The sequence below is a fragment of the Mus musculus genome, chromosome 14, assembly GCF_000001635.26.
Source record: "Mus musculus strain C57BL/6J chromosome 14, GRCm38.p6 C57BL/6J".
Taxonomy (NCBI): Eukaryota; Metazoa; Chordata; class Mammalia; order Rodentia; family Muridae; genus Mus; species Mus musculus.
In genome coordinates, this window is record NC_000080.6 from 20,508,753 (window position 1) to 20,526,529 (window position 17,777).

Here is a 17,777-nt window from a genome sequence, read left to right on the forward strand (position 1 = left end):
GATTAGTAGCTCAGAGGTACAGCATTTGCCTAGTATGCACAGTGCACTGGGCTTGATCCCCAAAATTTCAAAAAGCAAAAAGGAACAAAATTAAAATCTACCAGTAAGTATTTGCAAAAGAAGAACTATGGCCCAGATGTAGTCCATGTATATAATTTATTACATTCATTGTTATTAACATATTTCCCTCAATTCCAAGATACTTATTTTCTAGATGTTTCATTTAGGAGGGTAGACATATTATAATTGAAGCATATATTGTTTTCCTGAAATCTCATCTTCCTAAATTTTAACCCCAAGAAGTTTAAGTTGTACTCTCACAAAACAGATGTAGGATTATATGGATGAGAAAATTCACCAGCAATCTTTCCTGGTCTGATTTTCAAGGTATAAATTCCATCACAAGATTAAATTTCAGTGGCAGACTGTGTGCTTAGTATGTTTTAGGTCCTGGATTTGATACCAGCACCACTATAAAAAACAAAAACAAGCAAACGAAACACCACTAGCTTCAAATGAATTTCTATTCCCTTAAACATACACAACCCTACACCTAGCTTCAATATAAAAAGAAAACCAATTGCTTTTAGGTATCAACCAGAACAATGTTCATAGAATACAAAGAAATAGTTTTTGCAAAGAACCAGGAAAATGTATCAGTACCTGAGAACAGAGAAGACTCTTGCCATCTTGCCAATTGCTCGGATCTTGTTTCTTATGATTTCTTTCCGGGCTGCAGCTGAACCTACTTTCAATGGAATAAACAGAAAAAAAAAAAAGGCTCAAGTTTAGGGCACTCAAGCATTATTTTATTATTCTTCTAGCCTATTCCAACCTCATCTAAATCAATACCAGGACTCCTGCTACCAGCTCACATGGAGAAGACAAGATGAACTCATGCCAGAAAGTTTCTCAGTCCCTCAATGATTAGCCCAACACTAGTCAAAAACTGAGGACTGATAAGAACAATTCACAAATGTTAATTATCTTTCACCACTGACTAATCAGGAGAGAAGTGAAATGGAGTAGGGGTGGGGAGACTTGAGCCCAACTTGGATTACAAGCCAAAGGACAAAAAATAGAAACATAGAAACAATTCTCTAATTTTTAATTTTCATGGGAGCCTATGGCATGCAGAATAAGACAAATGGAAGGCTTCTGTTCATCACAAAAGCCTTTAACATGCACACTAGAAATATGTCATATTATAAAAAATAAGCTTCTTTACTCTAAGTTAATCTACAAAAAAAATGTACGAAGGTAACAATAATTACAAAGGTGATCACAAAGTAGGGACCACAAGCAGTATTTTAGAAACAATGAATATCTCTTAACTTCATGGACTAGCTGTCCTCTAAAATCATGCAAGCTTTAATAACCATAGGCAGATATGAGATAAACACTAAGAAAAGATTCCCCTGAAAAACTAGCTAAAGAATGCAACAAAGAGCTGGCTCCCTGGACAGACTCAAAGGATCACTCTTCCTTCCTTTGGTCTCCAGCAAGAACAATAACCTCAGTCCTGCTGTTACCACATATACAGCAACTAGTTACTCTGGACCAGAGTGTGTTCCCTTACACCCGTGCTTCAACACGATGAAAACACACATATGGAAGCACCATTGTTGAGAAGAAGGTCAAGGAATGGCCAAGATGCTAGAGCAAAATAAATAAACCTTAGGTATGAGGTCTGAACAATCAGAAATCTTGTTGTATGTGACAGCATTTCATTTAAAATTCAAACAGACTACAAATACATAAAATTAAAAACTAAGATGATAACTAGATCTAATTAAAATGAAAACAGGAAAAAAAAGGCCCAAGTTCATTGATGAAAACAGCATGTATTTAGAGAGCAGGGCTCCAGTTACCTTATTTGTTATTCTCTAAAGGATAATATAGAGCACTGAAGCTCCACGCCCAAAACTATGCGGTCATTACAGCATCAAAGACGTGTTCTTCAGATTAACTAAAAAGGTTAAGTATCAAAGAATATCAGAATCTGAAGACACACTAGGTATATTTCCTTATTTAATAGACAAAAAACAAATGAAAAAATGAAAAAAGAAAAAAACCAACCAAACAAACCCTGAGTTTACTAAATAACTCTTCCAAGGATAGAAAGTCTGATTTTCTTCTAATAAATTAATACAGATTTTATTTTTAAATTGGCAGAAATTTTAAAATAGTTTGTGTATGGAGTAGTAGGTTAACAAGGATGGCTATAACAATATACATTTATCTTTTCAGCCTTAATTTATATACTTGTAAATCCAAATGATATAAAAACTATACTGATTTCAAATTTAAAATTTTAAGAAATATAAACACACTGTACAAATCGGGATTTAAAATCAGTCTACAAACACATCATGCATCATATTAAAGTAAATGTCCACTGTAAAAGTACTTTGGGGAAATAAGACAATCAAACACCCCTAATCATGCAGGAAAAAGGACAAAACATTACAAATAAGCAAAAGAATGAAATTTTAAAACAAGAGGAATGAAAAGAGGGAAAACTATTTCCATGCACAGAAAGACAGATGTCTTGGAATATGACTTCTAAAACATCAAATACTAACTCACATGTCAAGCTAAATTTGCACAAGGCCCAAAAAGACTTTCAAAACATTAGTCAATGAATGTGCCAACTTACACGGACATGAAGTAACTTATAAAGTCATATTTCAAAACAATGTTACTCTGTCTGGTCTGTACCTTTTTTATTGCCATATATGAGCCGTTCTTCAGATGGAGAGTCCAGAAAAAAGGAAGTGAATGATGGAGAAAAGGTGGTTGAGACAAATAAAAAGATAGAAATTTAACTTGGCAGTGGTACTGAAGGATGAATGTAGAAAGAAAGGGAGAAAAATGAAGGCCCTCATATTTGAAATTTTGAAAAATGTAGTACTGTAGAATTTGGTGAATAAAAGACAGATGCTATAGCGTAGAACTCTAAAGCAAAGATTTCTTAAAGGATATGTGTTCAGAAAGAAATTATGAACAGAGTGATTATAATTTTTGATGAAAATAGACATAATTAGGGACAGGAAAAAAACATGAAAACACGTAAGACCAATAAAAGACTGTGCTAACAACCACACACTTATAGCCATAACCCTAAGGAAATATGCCACCCATGAAAGTATGTTAAGTGAAAAGCAATGACACAAATAAGATACAAACTCATGTGGTTCTTCAAGGACACCAACATATGCAAAATCTGTAGAATATACAGGAAATGTAGGTAACTTTTCTCAGTGAAAAGCCTCAACCACTCCCCGTATAAAAACATTGAGTCTCCCACATTCCATGACTAGATGACATGATTTCTTGAATCTGAATTGTAGAATGTTTGCATATATTCAAATTTAACAATATGCTGTTTGTTACAATCCTATCTGTGAAACTGAACATCTTTTTATAAAAAGTGTGACAGATTGCTATTGCTACCAAGTACATAGCTATAAGAGTAGGCAGTAGAGGTAGTTTGAGTTTTCCAGATCTTATTGCTAAGATACATGATTATACTAGAGTTTAACTAAAACTAGAGTTTAACTTAGTGACACTATAATACATAGATTATGCATTTCTTTTGCAAAAACTGAAGACAAAAGCATTTGAAAGAAATGTATGCATTCTAAAATCATAGAAATTAGTGTTAAAAAATGTGTTCATGAGTAACAGCTCTACAAAGGATGGTACACATTTTTATGCAATGTTTATGCAGATTTATCTTGGGGGGGGCGGCAACCAAACAACCCATACAATCATTAAACAATACAGAGTACCAAAGAGTCATCAATAAGAGTCTTAACCCACTTTAGCAGATCTCAAAAGTGAACCTATAAAACATACTCTTGCTTCCTGCTACTGGAAAATCTCTAATACTACTTTCTCCCTTTTTCTACAGAAAAACTGAACCCTCATTTGATCTCTGTAGCAAACTCCAACCTACTAAGTTTTCTTCCTAAAATAAAAAATTTTCCCATATCTCTAGGCTGGCTTAACTGAGGTTCAGGAAAAGAGAAAGAAAAGAGAGAAATCATGCCATCGTGGTGAAAGAAAAGTAGAAAGGAGTGACAAAGAAGGACAGGGTAAGAGGGATGATGCATGGAAGCATGGGGACAGGAGGGCTTCCAGTAGTTCTTTTCTGGACCCTATGCTGAGCTTTAGTGTCCACCCTAACACCCTCCATTCTTTTAATGCTTTCTCTCCCAAACCACTCCCATTCCCCTATATAAACTCCTGGACTCAAATTTTTAAAATTTTCTTCATAATTTCTGATACTAATACTTTGTTAGTGAAAGGGTGAAAAAAGGAGGAATAAATGCACTTGTGATGCTGACAATGACAGGAGATCTATTTTTAGAATAAAAAAGAGAACTCAATATATCTTCCCATAGAAACAATGTCATAAATGGTGCAGAAAACTGTACAAGTTACTTGAGAATAAAATGTCATCTTTTCTGTACTCTCCAATTTATAAATGAGAAGATCCAAAGAAGTTGGGTGCTTTTTCATGACTATATAGCTATGAATGAAAGTGAAAGATACTACTAAACCAATATCGTTTTCATCAATACTGCCTCTTTAATAATAAAATTTGATTCATCCCTGGAATGCAAGAATAATACAACAAATAAATAAACTGGCATAATTTTTATCTTATGATGGAAAACATTAAGATAAATATAAGCTCTTTAAAAGGAATATATATACTAATACTTCTATGCTTTAGGCAGCTGATAAATTGTATTCTTTTTCCAGTTTAATAACCTTTTGTATATTCCTTGTTAAATTTTAAAATATTGATTATTTTATCTTCATATAAATTATAGGTACTCAAACTAAGTACCAAGTTAGCCTTAACTATAAAACCTTTTTTCTTTTATTACAAGAAACTACCTATTACTACTACTCATACTAAATATGGTATTGACAACACTAATAACAACATTGAAAATATACAATGGCAAACGTTAGGAAATACTACCAGCCTAATGGGAAGGACTTATTTTTAGAAGTTATATATAAAAACACTACTTAAATTACCATACAAAAAAATTCTACCCATCTTTCTAGATATAAAACAAACCTTTAAAACAACAATGAGTTCCTGAATACAAAGTAGATGTTAAATATAGCAGTTGAGTAGTAGTGAGAATTAAAAAAAATAAAAATTCTAGTTTCAATTTAACTTTCTGTCAAAAAAATTCTAACTGAAGTAATTATAAATTCAGTGGAGTAAATTTCAGTAAATGTATTTGGATAGAGAGATGGCTCAAGCGGTTAAAGGCACTGGCTGCTCTTCCAGAGATCCTGAGTTCAATTCCAAGCAACCACATGGTAGTTTATCGATAATGAATTCTGATGCCCTCTTTTGATATGCAGCTGTGTGCAGATAGAGCCCTCATAAATAAAATAGATCTTTCAATAAATAAATGAATTAAAAAATTTTTTTCAGTAAATGTACTAATTATATAAGAAATCTTTAGTTTGAAAGCTAAACATTATTTTCAAAATACTAGACATATAGTTAACATAAACCAATTAAAACATCCACTGAAAATTTCAGCAAATGTGATAAACTGACAGAAAACTTAAGAAACTGAAAAACATACAAGGCATGTGCCAAAAATTATTTCAATCATCATCTCAATATTATCTCAATGCCTATAACATGAATAGTTATTATACTCAAATTGATGAGGGAAGCATAAATCCAAAAGTGTAAACAATTTGCCTGAAGCCTCAGAGCCACTCATAAGGAATTAAAATCTGAACCTAGTGATACAGTGATACAGAAATTACAACTACTTATATTTTTTAAGGGAAAATAAGCTATGTATGATGAAATATTTTAAAATAGAAACTCAGAAGAAAAAAATGTTTATCCCAACCATCCCCAAAAACCTAACATAAATTTCCTTTTAAGTTACTAACAAAGGTACAGTAATAAGAGAACACAATAGAAAAAGCCAAGGAAGATGGCACATGCCTATAATCTCAGTGATTAGGAAGTGAAGATTAGGGAGTTCAAGGTTATCAACTACCGGGTGAGTTTTGAGGCCAGCCTGATGTGTGTAAGATACATTGTATCTTTATATTTACTCTGCTAAAATTTAAGTAGCTTTAAATTTTTAAGTAAAAATTTCAAAACATAAAACACAATAATTTTTAATGGTATTCCTTTATACATACTATAAATATGTATAAAGGCACACAAGTTTGTTGGCTTATGTTAAGAGCTAACAACCACATATAACCTCGTTTCTATAGAAAAGGAAAAACAAACTTCCAAAATCTTTAGCAAATCGGCAAGGGGTCTTTTAGAACATAAGTACACCATAGTGAGAACAACCTACATCGATAAAGAAGTGACTACAATAGTAGGACTTCAGAGATGAGCCATGAACACTGTACTAAATAACCTCTTCAAAAAGTAATGTCTGTATTCATCAAGAATAACTCTCCATTTTCTTGTTTCTGTTCTTTCTTCCAAACTTCCCTTTCCCTAAAAGTCCCACACTACTAAAAATAAATAAATAAATAAACAATACCTACCTAAATTATTCTCAAAACTTAAAATGTGTGTGTGTGCATGCGTACACGCTGAGTGAGGGGGTGGGTAAATTCTCACTTAATCAAATAGGATAGCCATGGGAAAGCAATGCTTTTTTTTTTTTTTTGGATAGAGTGTACTGAGACTCAGTAGTTATAGAGGTATCACTTCATAATGGAAATAGTAAGATGAGTATTCATACCATCAAACTGGTCTTCACCTTCTGTCATTAGTTCATCATCAGAACAAATACTCAGAACATTTACCAACATTTCTGTCACTATTCAAAAAGAAAAGAGAATATGTTAGATGCCAACATACAATTGCCCACATATATATACAGCAATAATTCAATATGATACCTCGTGAGAGCAGGAATGATGAAATTTTTAAAACAAAAAAACTTTAAAATGAAAGCAATTTAACAGATAAGAACTCTGAGAAACATTAAAACACACACACACACATACACACACAAACTGCTAAGAAATATTAGAGTTTCAATAAATAACATCTGAGAGGAACTATAAACCAGACTTCAGTTTTCCATTTTATGAAGAAGTTACAAAAACTATAAAATGGTCTCATAAGTAAATGAGGTCCAGAAATAAAAGTCCACAGTTAATGTCAGTTGATTTTTTTTTTAATGTGGGTGCCAAAAAAATTCAGCAGACACAGAATGGTTTTCAAAATTGCATGTCTACTGAAAAGGAACAAGTCAGACTCCGCCCCCCCGCCCATAGTACACTGAATGAAAACTAACTCAGGATGGAACCAAAGGGCTAAAACTATAAAATACTTAGGGAAAAAATGGGGGTAAATATTTATAAACTAGGTAATTAATTCTTAGGAATTAGATGAAATTTCATCAAAATCACAAACCTCTGAAACAAGCAACAGAAGCATGTGTCAATGCTCTACTCACAGCACTGAAGCAGAGCTGCTTCACCTCAGCTCTGGCTCTAGCTTGGGCAATATAAGAAGATCCCATTTTAAAGACAAAGTAAAATATGTTTCCAAAACTACTATCAAACTATCACAGAACTTCCGACCCCAAATTTATTCTGTCTAAAAGAAATGCAGAGACAGAAGATGGAACAAAGTCTGGGGAATGGCCAACCTAAATAAACCAGACCAACTTGAGACCCATACTATAGTCAAGCACTAATCTTTGACACTATTAATGATACTCTGTTATGCTCACAGACAGAAGTCTACTAGCAAGGCTGACTCAGACAGATGCAGAGACCCACAGCCAAACAGTAGATGGAGACTGGAAACTTTTATTGAAGAGTTGGGGGAAGAACTGTGGGCCCCAAAGGAAATAGGAAGACCAACAGAGTCAACTAACCTGGGCCCTTGGGGTACTAAAGAGACTGAACCACCAAGCAAAGAACATATAGAAACCGGACCTAGGCCCCGTTACCCCAGCCCCCAGCCCCCACATACACACACAGCAGATGTGCAGCTTGGTCTTCATGTGGGTCCTGAACAACTGGAGCAGGAGCTATCCCAAAAGCTGTTGATGACTGTGGGATATGCTCTTCTAGCTGGGCTGCTTTGTCTGGCCTAAAAGGATGCAACTAACCCTGCAGAGACTTGATGTTGCCAGGGTTGGGGGATACACAGAAGGGGCTTCCACCCTCTCAGAGGAAAAGGGGAAGGAAGGGGAAGGAAGGAAGGAGGTGACCGGTAGAGAGGCAGTGAATGGGATGAAAAGTAAATAAATAAAAATTAAAATATAAATAAACCAAAAAAACCAAAAACTACTATCATCAAAGTAAAATTCCAGCCCAAAGAATGGGGGAAAATATTTCCAAATCATTTATCTAATAAGAGATTTACATCTAGAATATATACACACATATATTGTACACTTATAAAAATATGAATCATAATTATGAATAAATAAGCAAAAGGTAGTATATCTATACAATATAACATAGTACTACTCAAGTCATGAAAAGGAATGAAGTTTAGATTCAGTCTTCAATATGGATAGATCTCTAGAATGTTACATAAGCCAGGAGTGATGGCACACTGACCTATAATCAAATTTATACAGCTAAGGCACAAGGATCACAAGTTTCAGGCCAGCCTGAGCAGCATGGTAAGACCTGGTCTCAAAAACAGAAACCAAAAACAGGACAAGGGAGAGAGAGCTTAATCTGTAAAATTTTCTGTGTAGGTATGAGGATCTGAGTTCAAGGCCCAATACCCACATAAAGATCTGAACATACCAGAAGTGGTGCCATCTGCCTTTAATCGCAGCACCCAGGAGGCAAAGGCAGACAGATCTCTCTGGGGAGAATGAGGCAAGAGGGCCATGAATTTTGGGATATTTATGTTAAACAGCATGAGGTACATAGAACCTAACCCTAACAGATCTCTTCAGTTCAAGGCCAGCCAAGTCTACAGAACTGGTTCCAGGACAGCGAAGGCTACACAGAGAACCTTTATTTTGGGGAAAACAAACAAACGAACAAAGAAATGTAGGCTTCATTTTTTTTGTTGTTGTTGTTGTTTTGTTTTTTCAATGAAATTGCAAAGCGGTTCTGAAAACAGAGGAGCTGAGTCAGAACTATGACCCTATACTTTGGAGGCTGAAGACAAGGGGATTGCCATAAGTCTCATTCTTGTAGCCCTGGATGACCTGAAGTGCACAATGTGGTTTAAATGTGCAGAAATACTTCTGCTCAGGCTCCTCAGTGCAGACACTACAGGAATAAGCCCCATCTGCCTAGCTTTATTAACCCGGGGTTTTCTTTTTTAAGTTTTAAAAAGCTTAATTTCAGGGCTGGAGAGATGGCTCAGTGGTTAAGAGCACTGATTGTTCTTCCAAAGGTCCTGAGTTCAATTCCCTGCAACCACATGATGGCTTATAGCCATCTGTAATGGGATCTGATGCTCTCTTCTAGTGTGTATCTGAAGACACCTGCAATGTACTCATATAAATAAAAAATAAATTTTTAAAAAAAAACTTAATTTCACTGTTACTGTGTGTATGATACATGTAGGAGGCACCTACGTGCCACAGTCTTGGCATTTATGTGTGGAGGTCGGGGGGAAGCTTTGGGTATTGATTCTCTTCTTCCCATTGGGGGTTGGGGGGGGGTTAATCTCAGAGGTCAGGTTTTCTTGGCAACTACTTCTGTCAGCTGGAAACATCTTACTGACACTACCAACCTTTTGAGATTTACTTTCTTATACTTTACAGGACATCCACAGGAAAAACTGTTCATAAAATTATAGTATTTCCACACCTTACAAGATTGTTATTTGTTTGTTGGAGACAGGGTATTATTGGAAGCCAAAGGTGTTGGTTCTTCCCTGGAGTTGCAGCTACAAGTAGATGTGAGTCACCTGACAAAGGTGCTGGGAAATGAATTTGGGTCTTCTGGAAAAACAGTTAACTAATGAGCCATCTATCCAGGCCCGAGGAAGAGAGTACTATTATGTAACCCACGCTGGCCTCAAACTCCTTACTGCCTCTATCCTCTTACTCCCACTGCTATGCTTATTTGTTCTGCCACACGCAGCTCAACATTTCCAAACTTTACAAAATTATATGATGCATTAGAATAGCAAAAGAACTACCAAAGTCTGGCAAGATGGCTCTGTGGATCAGGATGCTTGCTGCCAAGCCTGTTGACCCAAGTTCTATCCCAGAGACCAACATGGTAGAAGAAAACTGACTCTCATTTTCCTTTGGCCTCCTCATGTGTGCATGACACATGTGCACATGCGTGGCACACGCACGCATGCGCACACACACACAATGTGATTTTTAAAAAACTTAATAGAAAGGAACTAAAGATCATCTGGCAGCAATCAAATGTGAGAATATCAACAGTAGTCTACTACTTTCCATCCTCTCTTCACTTGTAGCAGACAAATAGAAGTCTAAATTTTCGAAGTAGACAATAAAAGTTAATAATTATAAGCTGTGATCTCTACTTGTTTAAACACTCATAGCAGAAGCATTAGATATTATGAAATAGTACAGGGAGGTATAAGATAACTAAATTAGAATGTACAAATTAGTCCCTTTCCTCTTTGCTTTATTCTGATCCCCATACTCCACCCTCAATTAAAAGTAACTGAGCTTCAATCTAGCCTAGAGACAACACAGTGACCAAGATGAATTCTTAAATTCCCTTCGCTTGATGATGCTATGATTGAACTATTTCTCATACCCTAAAGATAGAAGGTTATAAGTGTAATGCATCCCTTTCACCTAAGCCCTTAACTGTCCTCTTCTCAAATGCTAACATAGGTAATTCTATCTCCATATAAACTTAACATCAGCCCTACTGAGTAAATGAGTAAAGGCCATCTACTGAAACTCATAACATAGCATACATACATACATGCACACATACAATATAATTATTAACTCTGAATTTTAGAACCCAAAATTGCCCTGGCAGAGTTGACATATTTTGTAACATGGAAGAGGTGTGAAAAAATAGAGGGGATATAGAGCAAATGGTTTTGTAAGTCTATCTGTATTCTCACACTATCAATTTGACACAATCTGATGAACTGCCCTATTTAGAAAGAAAAAAAGGGAGGAAGAAAAAAAGAGTGAACACTATTGTGAAAAGGGCAACAAAATCCTAAGAATTCTATACAACTAGGAAAAAAATTCTTAAACAGCATTTGTTATCTCTTTAAAAGCCCAATGATTACTTCTCAAAGGTAAAATTTCTAATGGTTATTTCTCAACATGTCAGAAAGCATCATTTCTTTAAAACAAAAACAGAAACAAAATATTTTTTGCTATAGGGGAATTGTCAGTGAGCCTGGAATTCTTATTCCACTGAGAATACTGCCAAAGTAACAATGACTAAATTCTCCCATGAACCGCTGTGCAATCTCCACAAATGGTATTAGAATACAGAAGTGTCCACTCCAAAGCAAAGCTAACCCTCTATAAAAATTACACTTAACTCAAAATGAAAGAAAATCCAACAGCTGAAGACAACATCAGGCTATTTATAAATCCTCTCCCAGTCCCCCAGACATCCTCACTCATGGGGGCTGTAAACATTGAACCAAAATATCTTTGAGGCTGTCATATCCACACCCACAGACACAAGTACAGCTGTAAGCACAGTGGAACCAGGCTTTAATTTCCTCTAGCAAGTATGTATCTGTGATAGTAAACTGGAGTAAATCTAAGAGATTGTTATTTTGTAAAAATACCCCCCCAAAAAAACAAAAATCGCACCTTTTTCTCCAACAAATGGTAAAGACCATGTAAAGACATCCATAAAATTGGGCAACCAATAAGGATGTGGAGAGCAATTAAACTGTCGAATGTTCATCACATTATTTTCATACTTTAGTACAGCAGCTGCAAGGGAAGTTAAACATCAGTATAACAAACTATCTTGAGCCTGAAGACATCAAATCTATAAAACATAGTAACTGTTTATGAGGAGGGAGATACAGAGACAAGTAGGATACAAGTTAGATAGTGGGAAACAGGAATGAATTCTTTTTGCAATGACACATTATTTACTTCTTGTAGACTGGGTCTTACTTATAGCCCTGTCTGGCCCAGAACTCACTATGTAGACTAGATCAGCCTCGAACTCATAGAGATCTACTTGCCTAGACCTCCTGCATGCTGAGAGTAAGGACATGTGCAACCATGTCCAGTTTAAAATATGTAAAAATATAAAATTTTTAATAATTATTAATAAAAAATTCAGATTCCTTTCTGAATGCTTGTTTTACTTTATAATCCAATGATGAACATATATTGCTACTAAATGCAAAATTGTGAATATCAATTTTTATGGAAAACACAGAAGGGCCATGAGCAATTTTCTAGTTCTTTTTTAAAGTGCACAAAGTTGAGACATTAAAGAAGATCCTTTTAACTGTAGGCAATCTAATAAGAACAGCTAAATTCAATAGAGCAAACAAATAAAAAACTCACCAATTTAGAAATTATGAGTGTATAAGTGTATTTCTTACACTTAGTTTATAAAATCAGATGAACTATTTCGAAGGAGTATTTTACTTCATTTAGGAAAAAAACTAATTTATTAAAATAACCAGAAGAGAATAATGGTATAACTAAATACTCCCAGAATATATATTCACCTCAATTTTAGATATCTTTCTAATGTCCCAATACAATAAGATGAGCATTACCTACCTAAGTTTCAGATACTGGTTATACTACTTTATGGATCATAGAATTAGAAGTGATATATCCAAAACTGAAGTACAGCATGAGCTGGCTATGCAATTCATTACCTTTCATCTATAAGATGTAATAAAAATGTCTACCCTGTCTTTTAAAAGTTAAAGATCAGAAAGTGTTCCATATGAAACCATTAAAAAGGTTTAAAATACTTTATAAATATGTGAATGTTTTTCAACATAAAAATACTCTGGCTCATAGTTCTAAGACTTCAGTTCATGATTAATTTGCCTAGTGCTTTGGGTCTCAGATGGATTAATACAGCATGGTAGGGAAGTATGGCCACAAAGGCCTGTTCATCTTATAATAAGATGGACTATCCTCTGCCCCCTTTTAAGGAAAAGCACTGAAATGGAGACACTAAATCCAACATTTGAAATTCTAGTTAGCATAGAACAAAAAGCAACCCTGCTTTCTGTTACCATTTACTAACTCACAAGTATGTTTTTTGTCCCTTATACAACTCATATGTTAAACAAAAACATCTTAATGATAGTCTCAGAAATTATAGGCTGATACCAACCTTTCAGACTTTTTATTTAAAGGAGAAAAGGAAAAAAAATACAAAATCAGGGAACTGCCTTCTGAGTAAGAATGAAACATCAAAAATATGCCCACTCTATATAAATACTCAAATCATCAACATCATTTATGCACAAATCAGATCTACTGAGACATTTCATTCTGACAGAGCATTTAGTGGTTTGAGTCCCACTTTTAAAAATTAAAAATAAAAACTGATTTCCTTAGCCTCCTAAGTCAAACTGACAAAGGACAAGCAGAAAGGAAGCAATCAAGCTAACAGTGAATACTTGCTCCTTTTACATTAAGAGACAACACATCTGAAGAGTTTGGGTACTGGCAGACAGATGTACCAATCAATTTTAATCTTGATAAGCTTAGAAATGGTTCTTTTAAAAAAGGAAGCCATATTTCATTACTTATATATGCTTATCACATATTCTATATGAAAATTATCTAGTATGCTGTTTGATCACAGACTAATATTTGAATCTTTTAACTCTCACCTACCATCATCAAAAACTTTCAAACCATGATGCACATTTATCAGTGACCTCATTATCTTTCTAAATGTACTTTTTAACATCTTTAACCTCCTGTTCCCCCCCCCCCCCCCGGCACAGCTAATCTAGTCTGACTCTGAAGCTATGATTTCAACTGCATTCTAGACATGTCGAGACAGAATAGAAGCCAGCCTCTTAATTTCTTCCTCTGAAGATGTGAACTACGTAAAGCCCCTCTCATCTTCCATGTCCCTGGAACATATTTAACTAGATTACAAACCTGAAGCATTTTCAATCAGTAAATTATGTTCAGAATAAAATGAAATCCAATCTTTATAGTTAGATCAAATTAAGAGAAAGGGGAGAGGGGAGAAATAGATGCCTAGAATAGGGGGTAAAGAAGGGTATAAGGAAAAGGTTAAAAGCAAATTAAAAAAAAGAGAAGGGTATCTCTAAAAGTAGACCAAAGAGGATTATTTAAAAAAAACAAACAAACAAAAACAAAAAAACAACAACAACAAAACCCCAAAACCCTCAAATCTTGCAGAAGTAATTTAACACTACTGAAAAAAAAGAAGGGGAAAAAACAAGAAGAAAACCTGTATTGGTGAACATAAAACAAACATGATCAAGTAAACAAGTAGATACTGCAAATGAAATGGTGAGAGCAGCGAGTCTACCCAGACATGAACACATTCAGTTATACAGGAAGATTTAAGAGAGGGCTTAGAAAACTCATCAGTGGTAGTACTTGACTCAAAACCATCTGTGGCCGTGCTTAACTCAGAGCACTTTTACAAACAGCTTTATGAGGAACAAGTTGTAGAGTAGGCTGCATACAACTTGAGTGTATATTTTGAGTTTTATTTCTTTTTCTCTCCCCTCCCTTATATCTTAGGTTTTTGTTTTTTTAATAAAGATTTGGACAGTTTCAAACAATTCCCCATATTATTTTTAAAGTAAATTAAAAGACTAAGTTGTCTATACAGATTTTTTTAATCAACAATATCTTACCTTTATTATTGTAGACATCTAAGTAATTAGGTGCCGAAAAAATTGTTATTAATGAAGGAAACCCTGTAGTTTGACTTTTTCTGTACATTCTATAGCTGCAAAACAAATAGCTTAATATGCATCGTAAAGCATCACTCATGATTACTAAGTTTGATTTATATTTAAGTGTAATTTTGGGCTAGGGAAACAGAATTCTTACCCTGCATCTTGAGCTTCATGAGCTCTAATAATCGATAACAAATTATTGTTTTGCAAAAATTCACACACTGCTGGATAGCTGTAGGGGAAAAGAGTAAATTAAGTAAAATAATTCTTTTCGTATGAAACATAAACTTCTTATACAAAAAAAAATGTGATTAATCTTGGATGTTTTTCCTTACTTATAAAAATAAGAACATCCTCGAACTGTATTATGACTAAAATGTTCTTGTGATTTTTCATTTCCAAAGTCTTCAGAAGGATCAGACCATAGCAAGTCACACATTGGTCCAAATGCAGGTGGCTCTTTAAATCTATCTAACTGTGAAATAAAAGACATAAAGAAATAACTTCTCAAGTAAAGACAAAATGCACATAAGTGACCCCAACTTTGAGTATAGTATGTACTACAGTGTTCTAAATCACCAAGAGCTATTTCCTTGAATCAGTCTACTAACCAGTATATAAATTTTTATCATTATCTAATCTCACCAGTGAAAATAAATTTGATGCTTTTAAAGACTCTATAATCAAAAATATTGTTAACAGGAACCAACTTCAGAAGCTAGTTATACTCACTCTCCTAATATCATCCAGTGTGTGTATTTCTGGTGAAAGTCCACCATGAACACAAAGAAATTGTTGGTTTAGAAGTGCAGCAAGGGGCAAGCTGTCAAAAGCCTCCATACAAGCTTCATAGACTCTTTCTGAATATTTAATTTTACCTAGAGAAAGAAGAATATTAGCATTTGAAAATTCTTTGCTATTTTAAGAATGTTTTATTTTTACATTTATTTAGTTGTGTATGTACGTGTGTACACACAAGTGTATGGCATATATGAAAATTACAGAGCAACTTGCGAGATTCAATTCTCTTTCTACACATGGGTTTGGACTACCAAACTCAGATTATCAGGCTTGGTGGCAAGTGTCTTTACCTGCTGAGCCATCTCACAGACCCAGTTATTCTTTACATATACAGCAATACTAGATTTTTCCTATTCTCTTTTATAATATTTTATACTTGTTTTTTCATTTTTAGTGCGTTTTGAATAGCTAGTTTCAACTGTTATAGGGAATTTTCTAAACTGACTACTGTAGCTAAAACAAGGGAGCACAGAAAATATCAGAGTGGTAGTCATCAGTTAGTCCTAAGTTGAGAATGGGTAAAAAAGCAAAAATAAAACCTAAAAACACAGCAAAAATGAATTTTTGGCACAAGGAAACTTCTGTATCACAAATACAGTAATGGGCACTATTATGCAATTGTTAAAATTCACAGAAATACAACATCACAAAGAATTAAGTTTACTATACATAGATCTTTTTAAAAGCTTCTCCATCTTAAGATTCAACAGAAATCTGCCAAGTTGTCAGTCTCACAAAGATAAATATTTGCTATAATTCATTTTGGATATGTAGTAGACAGTCATAAAATATTATAATAAGTAAATGAAGCTTCTAAAAACAGTTCAACTTTGAACTTCCATAGGCCTAATAAAGAAAAATTAAAACTGTACTTTGAGATTAAACTTTTAACACTAACTTAATTCTAATATTAAATAATCCTAAAATTTTACCACATTATTACAACAAAATTCAAAGTTTACCCACTTGAAGACCTAAAATGAGCAGTGAAGCAGGAAGCCAATACAGAAACTCATGAAAGACAAAACCCTATCAAATCAAACTATCGTTTACTTTTAAGGCACAATGTGGGCTGGAGAGATGGCTCAGGTGTTAAGAGCACTGACTGCTTTTCCAGGGGTCCTGAGATTTCCAGCAACCACACAGTGGCTCACAGCCATTTGTAGTGGGATCTGATGCCCTCTTCTGATATGTCTGAAGACAGTTACAGTGTACTTAAGTAAAATAAAATAAATAAATCTTAAAAAAAAAAGTAACTGCACATTCCTGAATCTAATAGCTCATTAAATTCCTTATTAAGTGACATCTTTGATTGATATTTTATTATCTTATAGTCATCTAAGAAAAACAAAAAGACCTAAGTTGTTCTTTTTTTCCCTTATTTATTTCTGATTTCAAGATAGAGGTTTATCTTACCCATAGGGTAATAAGCATATGACCTAATACTAAGGAGGTCCTATGGTCTCTTCTTCCTGGGTCTAAATGTGGGAAAGAAAATATGCACATGCATAAGGGTAGGGATCTTTAGTAACAATCAAACATAAGAAAAATCCTGGGGCTAGGGAAATGGCTCAGCAGTTAAGAGAACTTTGTGCTCTTCCAAAGGACTGCAATTTTGAGTTTTAGCACCTATATAAAATGTCTCACAACCGTCTATAACTGGTCCAAAAGTTTCAGATACATCTGGCACTAACACTCACCAACTCCTACACAGACACATACCCATATACATAACTATAAACACTCTAAAGAAAGAAAAATTCCTATTCAACTAGCAACCAGGGTATCTTAGCTTATAGACAACTGACAGACCAATTGTTCAGTAATGTGGTCTAATAAAAATCTTAGATCAAACATGTATTTTCCATATTTCATCTTATGTTTGACTGCATCATCTTGAAATTAGATGATTGTATCTGTAATATTCAATGCGGTTTCTTCTTTGTCTTTATGTCCCTTACTCAATCTTTCTCCATTTTTATAGACAAGGTCTCAGTATGCAGCCCTGGAACTCAGTATATAGATGAGGCTGACCTCAAACACATATAGATCACTTATGTATTCCTCCTGAGGGTGTAGATTAAAAACATGTGCCACCATGCTC

General features: G+C 34.4%; 1 protein-coding gene across 8 annotated transcripts in view; it reads right to left on the reverse strand.

The window, feature by feature from the left end:
* Window positions 1–17,777, reverse strand: part of Ppp3cb (protein phosphatase 3, catalytic subunit, beta isoform) — a 47,210-nt gene that overhangs the window by 9,389 nt on the left and 20,044 nt on the right. For 3 of the 8 annotated variants that reach the window (XM_006518708.2, XM_006518707.2, XM_017315921.2), the window contains 8 exons: window positions 15,605–15,750; window positions 15,208–15,347; window positions 15,027–15,104; window positions 14,828–14,922; window positions 11,802–11,927; window positions 6,771–6,848; window positions 2,722–2,748; window positions 664–748 (listed from right to left, as the gene is read on the reverse strand). In XM_006518708.2, the coding sequence (XP_006518771.1) occupies window positions 664–748; window positions 2,722–2,748; window positions 6,771–6,848; window positions 11,802–11,927; window positions 14,828–14,922; window positions 15,027–15,104; window positions 15,208–15,347; window positions 15,605–15,750 (775 nt within the window). The remainder of the gene's footprint in view (window positions 1–663; window positions 749–2,721; window positions 2,749–6,770; window positions 6,849–11,801; window positions 11,928–14,827; window positions 14,923–15,026; window positions 15,105–15,207; window positions 15,348–15,604; window positions 15,751–17,777) is intronic. The other 5 variants (NM_001310426.1, XM_006518711.2, XM_030247689.1 and 2 more) reach the window with 2 other exon arrangements.